Source organism: Homarus americanus, unplaced genomic scaffold (genome assembly GCF_018991925.1).
Source record: "Homarus americanus isolate GMGI-L3 unplaced genomic scaffold, GMGI_Hamer_2.0 scaffold13381, whole genome shotgun sequence".
Taxonomy (NCBI): domain Eukaryota; kingdom Metazoa; phylum Arthropoda; class Malacostraca; order Decapoda; family Nephropidae; genus Homarus; species Homarus americanus.
The window spans coordinates 330,964-342,155 of NW_024739802.1; the positions used below are offsets into that span (position 1 = coordinate 330,964).

Here is an 11,192-nt window from a genome sequence, read left to right on the forward strand (position 1 = left end):
GAACTGTATTTTCGTTTGTGTAGGTAAATTTCATGTGTGTACAATTGCCTTCATTTACAACTGGTTTAGTGGCAGGTGTGTTGTGGTACACTTGGGGAAATGTGTTCCTACAGCCCCTGTGGTAACCCGTGTCTCCAAACGGCCAACCTATATGACCAATCACGTCTGTCGTTACACGACCAATACGGGTTACCACAGGGGATGTAGGAACACATTTCCCCAACTGTACCACCGCCCACCAGACAACAGATAGGAGTCAATCATGTTCTACTTGGAAACCATGCAGAAATGCGTACATTCACAGATAGAAGGGACTGGTTATTTACCATCCTTGATCTGGTTACTATAGCGAGGGGTAACTCTGCTCATTCTCTTAGCTTTACTTAGGTATAAACAAATATTGGTTGTCTCATCTCACACAACACGCCAACCACTGTACCCGTTATAAATGGAGGCAACTGTATGTGGATTATGCTTGTGCAAATTCATGCACGCATCTATATATGTGCGTTTGTGTGCGTGTATTTTTCTTATACATATGTGTACAAGCATGTGTGTGAGGTTTTCTTATACATACGCGTGTGTATAGTTTATTTATCCCTCATGGTGATGGCCGCCTCTTGTGTACTGGAGGAGGGCGGTGGGCCTCCTCCTCCTCCTCCTCCTCCTCATCACCCGGTAGTCAAACAAACTCTGTTGATTAGCCAAGCGTCAAGATTATTCACTCGCAATTTGCATAATAAGATATACTTTAGAGATTATGCAAATTACGCACTACCAAGACTCATAACACCTTAAGGCAGCGTCGAGTGTTGTGGAGGTTCATGATTGTTTGAGGTAGTGAAGGGCTGCACAGCTAGCCTAAACGGGGAGAGAGTTTAGCATTCATCTCTCTAGTTTATGATATTGAAAAGGAAATTTCAATATGTCGAAAAGACACTGAAGGTGAGTACAGTATGATTGGGTTAGTCTAGGTTGGGTTGGATAAAGTTAAGTTGGGTTAGGTTCTGTTGGGTTAACTTAGGTTGTTTTGTATCAGAAGAAAACTATAAACTAAAAAAACAACCCCAGATAACCACTATGAACCTTCTCAGTTAGCATAAAGTGTCCGTATTCTGACTGCTGAGTTGACCCCTCGCTGTCCCTACTAATGCCAGGTCAGGTTTCATCGTCGTCCTACTGCTGTCGCTCGTGATATATATATATATATATATATATATATATATATATATATATATATATATATATATATATATATATATATATATATATATATATATATATATATATATATATATATTATTTTTTTTAGGGGGGGGGGAGAACCGTCAATATAAGCAGGAGTGCTCCAGAGTAAAGATGAGGTGGACCCGATGTGTGATCATCGGCTTCCTCTGTTTTTGGAGCAGAGGCTTTCAGTGTCCGTGGCATTACACTATCTCCTCCAGCCAATATCTTAATCTGCAATTCTCCTGTAGTTTCGGTTGGCTTCTCAATATGTTATAGTTTAGTGTTTTCCCATTTAGTAAGACGGCGGTGTCAACATGTTAAAACTTCGTAAGTATAGGTCAGTTTCTCAATAAATCGGAGGCATGACGTGTCTGTGGTCATTCTAGTTTATTTTCACGGATCATTTCCCTGCCTGACCCTTCTTATCATTTCATGGAAAATCCAACAGCATCCAAGTTTTCCGGGTGACGACTTGGTAGTGGAGAGTCGTAGCGATGATCTTGTAACAGCGATAGGAAGATTGTTTGTTGTTCTCCAGGAAGGGTTTTCCAACAGAGAGAGAGAGAGAGAGAGAGAGACAGAGAGAGAGAGAGAGAGAGAGAGAGAGAGATGAGTGTCAAGGTGAACGGACGGACACTTGTTACACTAGTATTCTCTGAAACACGTCTACCACGCCCTCCCTCATTCTCCCTCCGCTTGTTAGTCATCGACCTGTTTTCATTCCCCATCATCTCCATCAATATAAGTCACCCTAATCCCATTCGTTCCCTCATCTTGAACTCTTCTCCTGTAGTCCGCTCCGTCTTCGTTAGGTCTCCGCCATCACCTTCATCCTACCGACCTTTGTTAATTTTACTCCACTTAGCTAGAGCGTCTTCACCTCCTTCACACCTTCCATCACCTGTTTACCACCTCTCTCTTGTTTACATCCTTCACCAAATTTCTTTATTTTTTCAGGTTTACAAGAAATTTTAAAACTGATTAGCAACTTGACCTTTCCATAATTTAGACCTCCCCTCACTTCCCCCATAGACTCTACCAAACCTGTTACACAACTTCCACCACCATGATCATCAACCTTTTACAATTTCCACTAAACTTTCACAACCCCTCACAACCCCGGCCTACTTGTCACACCTCACCTCACCAGCACAATGTCCCAGTGTGTCATTTCTGAAGCAGAACTGAAGTGTAATGAGGCCAGATTACTGGACGTGTGAGGCCCCAACACTGTGTTTGTCAATGTCCCCTCTATCAGTCTACATCAGTCACTTGAAATTATCTCTGACTGGTGTTTGAGGAAAGGTTGAGGCGAAAGGAAAAGCCAACAGTCTGCTTAGATCGTCATGGTAACCGGATACTCGACGTTTCGGATACAGTTGGCCTCTTCCTACACCCCTCCCCCAGAAGTCATTTGGAACAGAGATAGAGAAAGAGAGAGAGAGAGAGGTAGCTTGCCGGCTCCAGCTTGACTTCTCCAGCTTGGCGGCTCCAGCTTAACTTTTCTAACGTGACGGCTCCAGCTTGGCGGCTTCAGTTTGGTGACACCGACATAACCTGTCACGTCCTGTCCTCACTACTGTCTTATATTTTCCTAATATCTTCGGTAATTTCCCCACATGCGTCATTTGCCCTCAAGAAATAACTACTTGATATACATGAGAAGAGTAAGTGTAATGTCTGCGTTTATCGTTATTTATGTTAGTATTATCGTCCCGGGGGCCAGTATTATCGTCCTAGGGGCCAGTATTATCGTCCTGGGGGCCAGTATTGTCGTCCTGGGGGCCAGTATTGTCGTCCTGGGGGCCAGTATTATCGTCCTGGGGGCCAGTATTGTCGTCCTGGGGGCCAGTATTATCGTCCTGGGGGCCAGTATTATCGTGCATCCTTTCATTATTTTGAGCTTTATCATGGTGCCTGCAGTTCTATCATGGTGCCTGCAGCTCATATCATGGTGCCTGCAGCCTTATCATGGTGCCTGCAGCTCTATCATGGTGCCTGCAGCTCATATCATGGTGCCTGGAGTTCTAATATGGTATACCTTGAACTTTGTCATGGTGATTAATTACCTTGTTTTAATGTCAATAGGAATCATTTAGTGGCAATTTACATAGAGAATGAGTCTTCGAAATGATTTGAGGGGTTAATAAATAAAGATTGACTTATGTGATCAGACTTATATTGATATTTCGTTAGTCTTTGGGGGTTTGTATCTCTAGAAAAATATATATTTACCTTTGATTATCTTTTTTGTAATTGTGTATTGATAATCTGTTAGCTTTGTCTTTGGAAACCCCTATCCTGCACAGGTAGAGGAAATGTCGCAATTTGTTTAATTAACCCAATTATTTTTTTTTAATAACTAATCTGGGGACTAATCTTGATGTTATTGTGGTGCTTTAACTAATAGTCAACCAGTCAGGTAGAGTCTTTTGTCAAGAGGGAGGTTCTTCGTATGAATCTGGTGAATCCGGGTCCTGGTTCTAAAAGATTCGTGGGTTACTATCCTCCCTACCGGGGTGTAAGAGAAGGCACCAAGTTACGGCAGTGTCTGAGCAGTTTTGACGCCATTTTAGCCGTCTCCATCCTTGTGTAGTAACCAGAAAGAGCCAGTTAGTTTCGTTCTTGTATCTCCAATAAGATTGGAGAATTTAACGCGCGTCAACACTAAAAAAAAATTATATTCGAAAGTCCCCTTTAAGACAGTATACGTCCACAGTTAACTTGTATTCAAATAACATCATTTAGAATGTACAGTAAGGTTGTTAGAACGCCCGTTGATCCCCGATATGTTGGGAATATTGCTGATACCACACCACCGGACGTTAGTAACCAGAAAGAGCCAGTTAGTTTCGTTCTTGTATCTCTAATAAGATTGGAGAATTTAACGCGCGTCAACACTAAAAAAAAATTATATTCGAAAGTCCCCTTTAAGACAGTATACGTCCACAGTTAACTTGTATTCAAATAATATCAGTTAGAATGTACAGTAAGGTTGTTAGAACGCCCGTTGATCCCCGATATCTTGGGAATATTGCTGATACCACACCACCGGACGTTGCCTCATATCTGGTCAGTTTTAAGTAAGAGAAGATTATTATTTTACTGGAGGGAATGGAGCAACAGTTACCTACTCTGATAAACTGTCAGTTGAAGCTTTATTTTTTCGCTATGTACAACAGCTGCATGAGTTACTGCCAAACCTATTAATGTAGAGTTTTATTTCCAACATCTGTTACCTGTTACATTTTTCAAAGCTACGAGTTACAGCTAAAACTACAGCTACAATACCTACAGCTATGAGGAGAGTCGTCTTGGTCAACAACAGTAAAATAATTGTAGTGTGGAATGAAATGTTTAATGTGTTCAGAGCGAGTGTAGGAGACAGAGCGAGAGTGTAGGAGACAGAGGGAGAGTGTAGGAGACAGAGGGAGAGTGTAGGAGACAGAGGGAGAGTGTAGGAGACGAGAGTGTAGGAGACAGAGGGAGAGTGTAGGAGAGAGCGAAAGTGTAGGAGAGAGAGCAAGTGCAGAGGAGAAAACGAGTGTCGGAGAGAGCAAGCGATAGTGCTGGAGGGTGAGAGGGAAAATACGTGAGTGCAAGGTGGGGAACAAGGAAGAAAACACACATTCCTTCCTTCCTTCTTTTCTCAATGAGTCATAGTGGATAGAGCGTTCAAGGCCAGTCTTTCTTTACGGAGGCGTTCAGCTGTAAAAGTAACCAGCTTATCAATACCTAGTCACTCGTATGCCAAGGTCGATACTCTTGGCTTGTGTTAAGTGTGATCACCTCTTGTATATAAATAAATATATATGCAACCTTGAGTGATACGAGTGTGACGGGGCTTGTTAAGTGGCTGGAGTTAAGTGTGTGATCAATATTGTTGCTACATGTTAGTTGATAGTGTCGAGTACAGGAGTGTATCGGGATGCTAAGAAAGAATGTATTACAATTTCAAATTACATAGGAAAGTATTTTGTGTACATGTTGCATAATAAATATACTGTGTGTAAGAGACTACGTCATTACAGGATTTTTGTAACAACCAAAATTCTAATTAATTAATAACTCAAGGCTCATGAATATATAGCTAATAGTAAAATTATAATAAATTTATTTTATATATTACATATCATTAATGATTTCTAAACAACACTGATACCATTTTCAGTGTTCAGTAGTGTGACATTGTATACATACTGTATGTTCAGATGTTGATTTATTATTCGCTGTATCATACTGTATAAGGAACAAGATTATGTAACTGTAATATATCGGCGTTATCACCATTACCATCACCACTGTAAAACCATCACCACTCATCATCACAATCATTCTCTATCACCACCACTCATAGCCAATCACCATTATCACTACGACCCTCCTACCACCACACCACCATGAGCCTCACATCACTTACAACTAACTAACCTCCCTCTTTTCCTTCCTCCACAGAGAGCCAACCGCAACAACGCAGAAGGAACCTCGTCAGCAGACCCCGAGGATAAACCACCCAGCTACGAGGCTATCCTCACCTCTGATGGTCTTCCTCCAGACTATTACTCCATCCTCTCTGAAAAACCTCCCAGGTGAGTCTTCCTCTCGCTCTGTTCTGCACTCTTAAGCACTTTTAGCATAATAAATAAACCACAGGCCCCAACTTGACTTTAAGTAAACCATTAGAATTGGGACCCATTCATTATGATCAGCATCCACTCGTGCTGGGACTCACTATTACTGTTATGGACCCTATTAGGACCGAACGAACCTCAGTCTTTATGGTTAGATTTGATTAAGTTTAGGGCCACAATACGAACTGGGGTCAGGTGGTATTGTGTTTTCTTAATCGTTTTTAGGTGATTTTCGTGTCTTCGTGTAATCTCTCTCTCTCTCTCTCTCTCTCTCTCTCTGTCAGGCGATTGTGCTGATTGATAAAATATTCTAGTTCCTGTTTGAAGTAGTTGGGTGTTTCATCTTAAAATGGGTTCTTTGCCATTCAACTATAAGGCTATGGGTTCCCTTACCTTCTAGTTGTGTGGTTTCCCTACAGGTGGCTCTGGAGGTCAATAAGGTTTATGATTCTTGGCTGAAATGGTGTTAGATTTCACCCAAAGAGGTTCTAGTGGCTTTTATAGATGGTTTTATTATCTCCTTTTTTGTCAATGATAGATTCCAAGTTCATTGTCTAATTGGTGGTTTCTTCTTACCTATCAGTTGCTCATAGTTCTTGTCTGTCAAGTGGTTATGTCTACCAAATAAGGTCAGGATAGGTTACTTTATGTTGGGTTAGAATATGTTAGCTTTGGGTAAGTAGGGTGAGTTTAGGTTAGGCTGGCTTAGGTTTGGATATTATAGGATAGATTGGGTTAAGTATGGTTAGGTTAAGTTGTGTATGGTTGTTTTAGGTTAGTTTACATGATTAGATTAGGTTGGTTGGGCTAGGTTGGTTAGGGCTTTTTAGTACTGAGGTTCATTTAAATCATTATCCAAAAATAAAGCAAAGATAAAATTAAAATAATACCCCGGAGAGACTCTGATTATTGTTGTGACATTTTTTCATGTTTTTCCTGCTTAAATTTCCTGCCATTTCGTGATATCTCTCGTTTATGATAGCTGAGAAGGTTGTGTTCCAAATACATTACACATTACGAACTAATACTGTACATGCAGAGATTTCATAACACACATGGTTACTACACATTAATTTTAAATGAGCTGTTGCAAATAATCAGACACGAGGAACCCCAGCACTTAATAAACTACCATTCTGATCTTAGTGTTCCTGATCAGAGGTAAAACATACACGGACACAGTTTGTTGAGTCGACAGACAACGATAACTTGAGGAAACCTAAAATAAAACTAGCTTACAGGACAACAAATTATATATATATATATATATATATATATATATATATATATATATATATATATATATATATATATATATATATATATATATATATATTGATTGTAGGTAAACGATACAGTACTGTATACATAGAAAGGTCAAGTATACAAACTCTGTATCAACGTAATTAAATAATTCAGTGTAAGTTAGGGGATATATTCAGCCATTTACTCTTAAACTTATTAGTTTTGGACAACACGTTATGAGTTTTGTTTACATTTACAGATAACTATATATTTTTCTCTTTTTTACCAGATATGAGGACATTGCCGCTGGGATTATCAACCTCACTACATTTTCTGTCGCAACATCAAGTAGTATAGATCCAAACACCAGTGATTCAATTACTGTTATATCTGAGGCAGCACCTGCTGTAGACGCTTCGTCAGTCCCCCGCGTTGGAATAGACAGCTTACCTCAAGTGTTCCAGCCAAAGACCATCACCATAGATGTTACTGTTAACTCGGTAGAACAAGTAGAAAGCAACTACAAGGATGAGAGAAGACCTGAAGTAGAGGAGGATAGAAGTAATGAGATGGAAGAAGAAAGAAAACAACAAACACAAAGTGAAAGAATTCAAGAAACCGAAGATATTAAGGAAGAAACTGATGGTGATAAAATCCTACACACAAAATATATTAGCCAGTGTGACAAAAACACTTCCATTAGACAAGACTCACAGGTAGCCTTAGGCAGTATGAATGAGTCTGAGTTATGATAATTTATTTTTTAATTAAGGAGATTTGTGCCATGTCACTGACGCTTTTTACATGATGAAAAGCTTTTATCTGTGTTAAATACCTCCAATGTATTTTTGAGTAAACTCACCATACATTTATAGGACAACACACTGTAAATATACGGTGACTCTCGAGTACTGTCAAGCAAGCATAGAAAAACTAGTCTTATGTGATTTGGATTTTAATGGAGAAAGGATTAATCCATCATTAGAATATATGACAAGTGTACAAAACACATTGGTTATCAGTGTATCGGCTAAAGTATTTATGTTCATATTTGTCTGATCTGTTGTATTGTACCTGTAAAGTATGATGTGTTAAACTTATTATTCTTTTTTATGTTATGTTTTCTTTGCCCTATTAAGGTGTCTAGCGACACTGGTGGCTTGTGATACTGTTTAAGAAACATAAATACAGTAATTATAATCTTGAGAATACTGTAGTTCTTGATGAAGGCAAGATAACTCTACCCTGGCCTATAATATATTTAAATTAATATTAATTTGGGTTTGTTAAGTTGTCAAGTGTGTGGAAATTAATTGCAATACACATAAAGTTTATCTTTTCTTACATTTATACAATTACTGTAGTTTGGTTCAAATGTAACAACAAACCCAAGTTGTTGTTTTCCCCATAAGGTCCTGTAAATGCCAAGCATTCATTGATACAACTCAAGATGCATTTTGTACATTAAAATACTGTATGTGTAAATATGGGCTTCAATGGTTGATTAATAATTATCTCAAACTGCAACACCTGGGTAGGGGACACATCATCCCCGGGATAATAAGTATTAAGGACTGTGCCTACACATCTCTGTAGGTTGTGATACTCGCACTAGGTTAAGGATTTTGCTCTATTTGTGATATTCATTTTATAATAAAATAAATAATTTTTTAATCTTACTTTTATAATCCCAATATTTGTATGTAGTTGAGGCCTTTTTTGTCAGAAAACTTTCTCTGTTGGAAAGCAAAGTACTGTAAGAGGTGGAATATACTTAACAATGACAAAATAAAACGTACACGAATTGATTAATTGGTTTAATTATAATGGGTTAAATTATTTTAAGGGTTATTAATTGTCACCAATTATTCGAATTTATATATTTTAAACTCAGATCCTTAATCAGCATCACCAAAACTACCTTAGGTGAAATTTCGAAGTTCAATAAATGACTCCAAAGCTCGAGTATAACTTGAAAATACATAAAAATTACAGAACAAATGCACGCAAGTCAAAGACTAAGAGCTACTAATAGTGTGAACAAGTTTAAAAACATCTATGAAAAAGCCAGGTAAGTTCATAACTTCACTATTTCCTAAGGTTTTAAGACTGATTTTGACTTGGATATCTACATCACCTGAGTCATTGAAAATGTAGTGGGGGATTGGTGATAGCTCACACGAGAAAACTATTACTGTACTCTTTGTACTCTTTGAGTAAATTAATTTGGTATCAAAGACCTTGCATTTTCCTACATGACAGGCATCCTGAAAATCATTATATAACGTGAAACCATTTCTAATTTATTTCCTGCCTGTGCAGTCACCAAAAGCATGAACAAAAATCAATCTTTATTCCCTCGAATAACAGAACACTGCAAACAGGGTTATTGAAAGCCTTGGTCCCTTTACTGTCGGCGACGTTAAGGGAGAGGTCGGCTTCAGAGTCAGTGGGTTAAGTAACGATCGTAATAGCTAAGGTGAAGCGCATGGTCGTTGTTCCACCCTACACCAAAGCAATGATAAAGTGTGGTGCGGCTGTACAGGCACCAGGTGAGCAGCACCTAGTAGAACCACTGCGTCCCGAGGGGGCTGCTGTGGTGCCTGCTCGTTGCTGTGTCACCGGGTCTACCAGTGGTGACGTGTTCCTACGGGTGGCCAACGCGACGAGCACACAGGAACTACTTCACGAAGGAGAGATACTAGGTGTGTTTGAACCGGGGATCGAGGTATCTAGCCCGAAGTCACCGACGGCAATAGGCCATGGGAAAGGAGACCCGTTGGCTGACATAACAATAGGACAAGAATTGACAGAGGAGCAGTGGGAGGATATTAAGTGGATCCTTCAGGAATTTCAGGGCGTCTTCGATGTTGGAGGGCCATTACCATTAGTAAGGGTTGGAGTAGAGCACTCTATCAGAGTAGACCCTCGGGCTCTACCGTTGACATCACGGCCGCGGAGGCTTTCCCCACGGGCTGAGGCTGAGGTACGTAAAGAGATAGACAAGCTTCGGGAGATGGGTGTCATAAGAAAGTCCTGCAATCCTTGGGCTGCGCCCATAGCTTGTGCCCACGGCCGGATTCAGGAGTGGGCAAAGTAGGCAGCTGCCCAGGGGCCTCCACAATCTGGGGGCCTCCACATGTTACATCTGACCTTGGACTTAAAGAAGCCTATATATGCATTCTTGGACAGAACCATTATTTGAGTAGAGGTTTATCTGATTAATAATGCAAAGAATCATCTCTCTGTAATAATTAATAATATATTTTTTCTGTGAAGTCTCTTGAAAATTTTTGACATTTGCGGTAGTAGCTATATCAGGACTGGTCGACTTGAAACCACATGAATGACTCCAGTCATGTCTCACTGTTGTGTGTATGTGTGTGTTGGGAATTTGTACACTATCAATAAATATACAGTTAATTAAAAATTTCTCAATGTTCTAATTTCCTCAATATAACTGCATATGGCTTCAAAATTCTCCAAAGAAGAGTTCAAATTTCAACATTTTCCCGGGGGGCTTACAGCGCCCCCCGGAACTCCCAGATGTTTAGGCTCGCTTCACTCGCCACCCCACCCTCTTGGGTAGTTATAATGAGGTGGGCCTCCATAAAGAGGCTGCCCATGGGCTTCCACAGGTCTAAATCCGGTACTGCTTGTGCCCGACGTCAGGATGGAAGCCTACGTTTGGCGATCGACTACAGGGGCGTTAACAGCGTGTCTCAACCGGCAACACTTCATCCTATTCCCATAATTGAAGATCTTCTTGACAGACTAGGGGCAGCCCGATTCTTCTCAGTAGGGATACCATCAGTTGCCCCTGAACGAGGATGACAGTGCGGTGTAAGCATTTGTAGTGCCGTGAGGACACTATGAGTGGGATGGCAGGACACCATTTGGACTGAAGGGCGCTGGATACTCGTTTCAGAGCATGATGTCCACCAAACTGGGGGAGAACAACTAGACCGGACGCCCTATGTACTGCGGGCAGTACTGGGGAAGATAAAGGATACTGGGCGCGCCTTGGCACCAGGAAAATGCAGGTTCGGTGTCTGTAGAGTGGAATATCTCGGTGCGGTGGTCAGC

General features: G+C 40.4%; 1 protein-coding gene across 1 annotated transcript in view; it reads left to right on the forward strand.

The window, feature by feature from the left end:
• Nucleotides 1-8,780, forward strand: part of LOC121874996 — a 37,408-nt gene extending 28,628 nt beyond the window's left edge. Inside the window, exons 3-4 of the mRNA XM_042379352.1 lie at nt 5,686-5,819; nt 7,396-8,780. Of these exons, the coding sequence (XP_042235286.1) occupies nt 5,686-5,819; nt 7,396-7,858 (597 nt within the window). The 3' untranslated portion in view covers nt 7,859-8,780. The remainder of the gene's footprint in view (nt 1-5,685; nt 5,820-7,395) is intronic.
• Nucleotides 8,781-11,192: the final 2,412 nt, after the last annotated feature.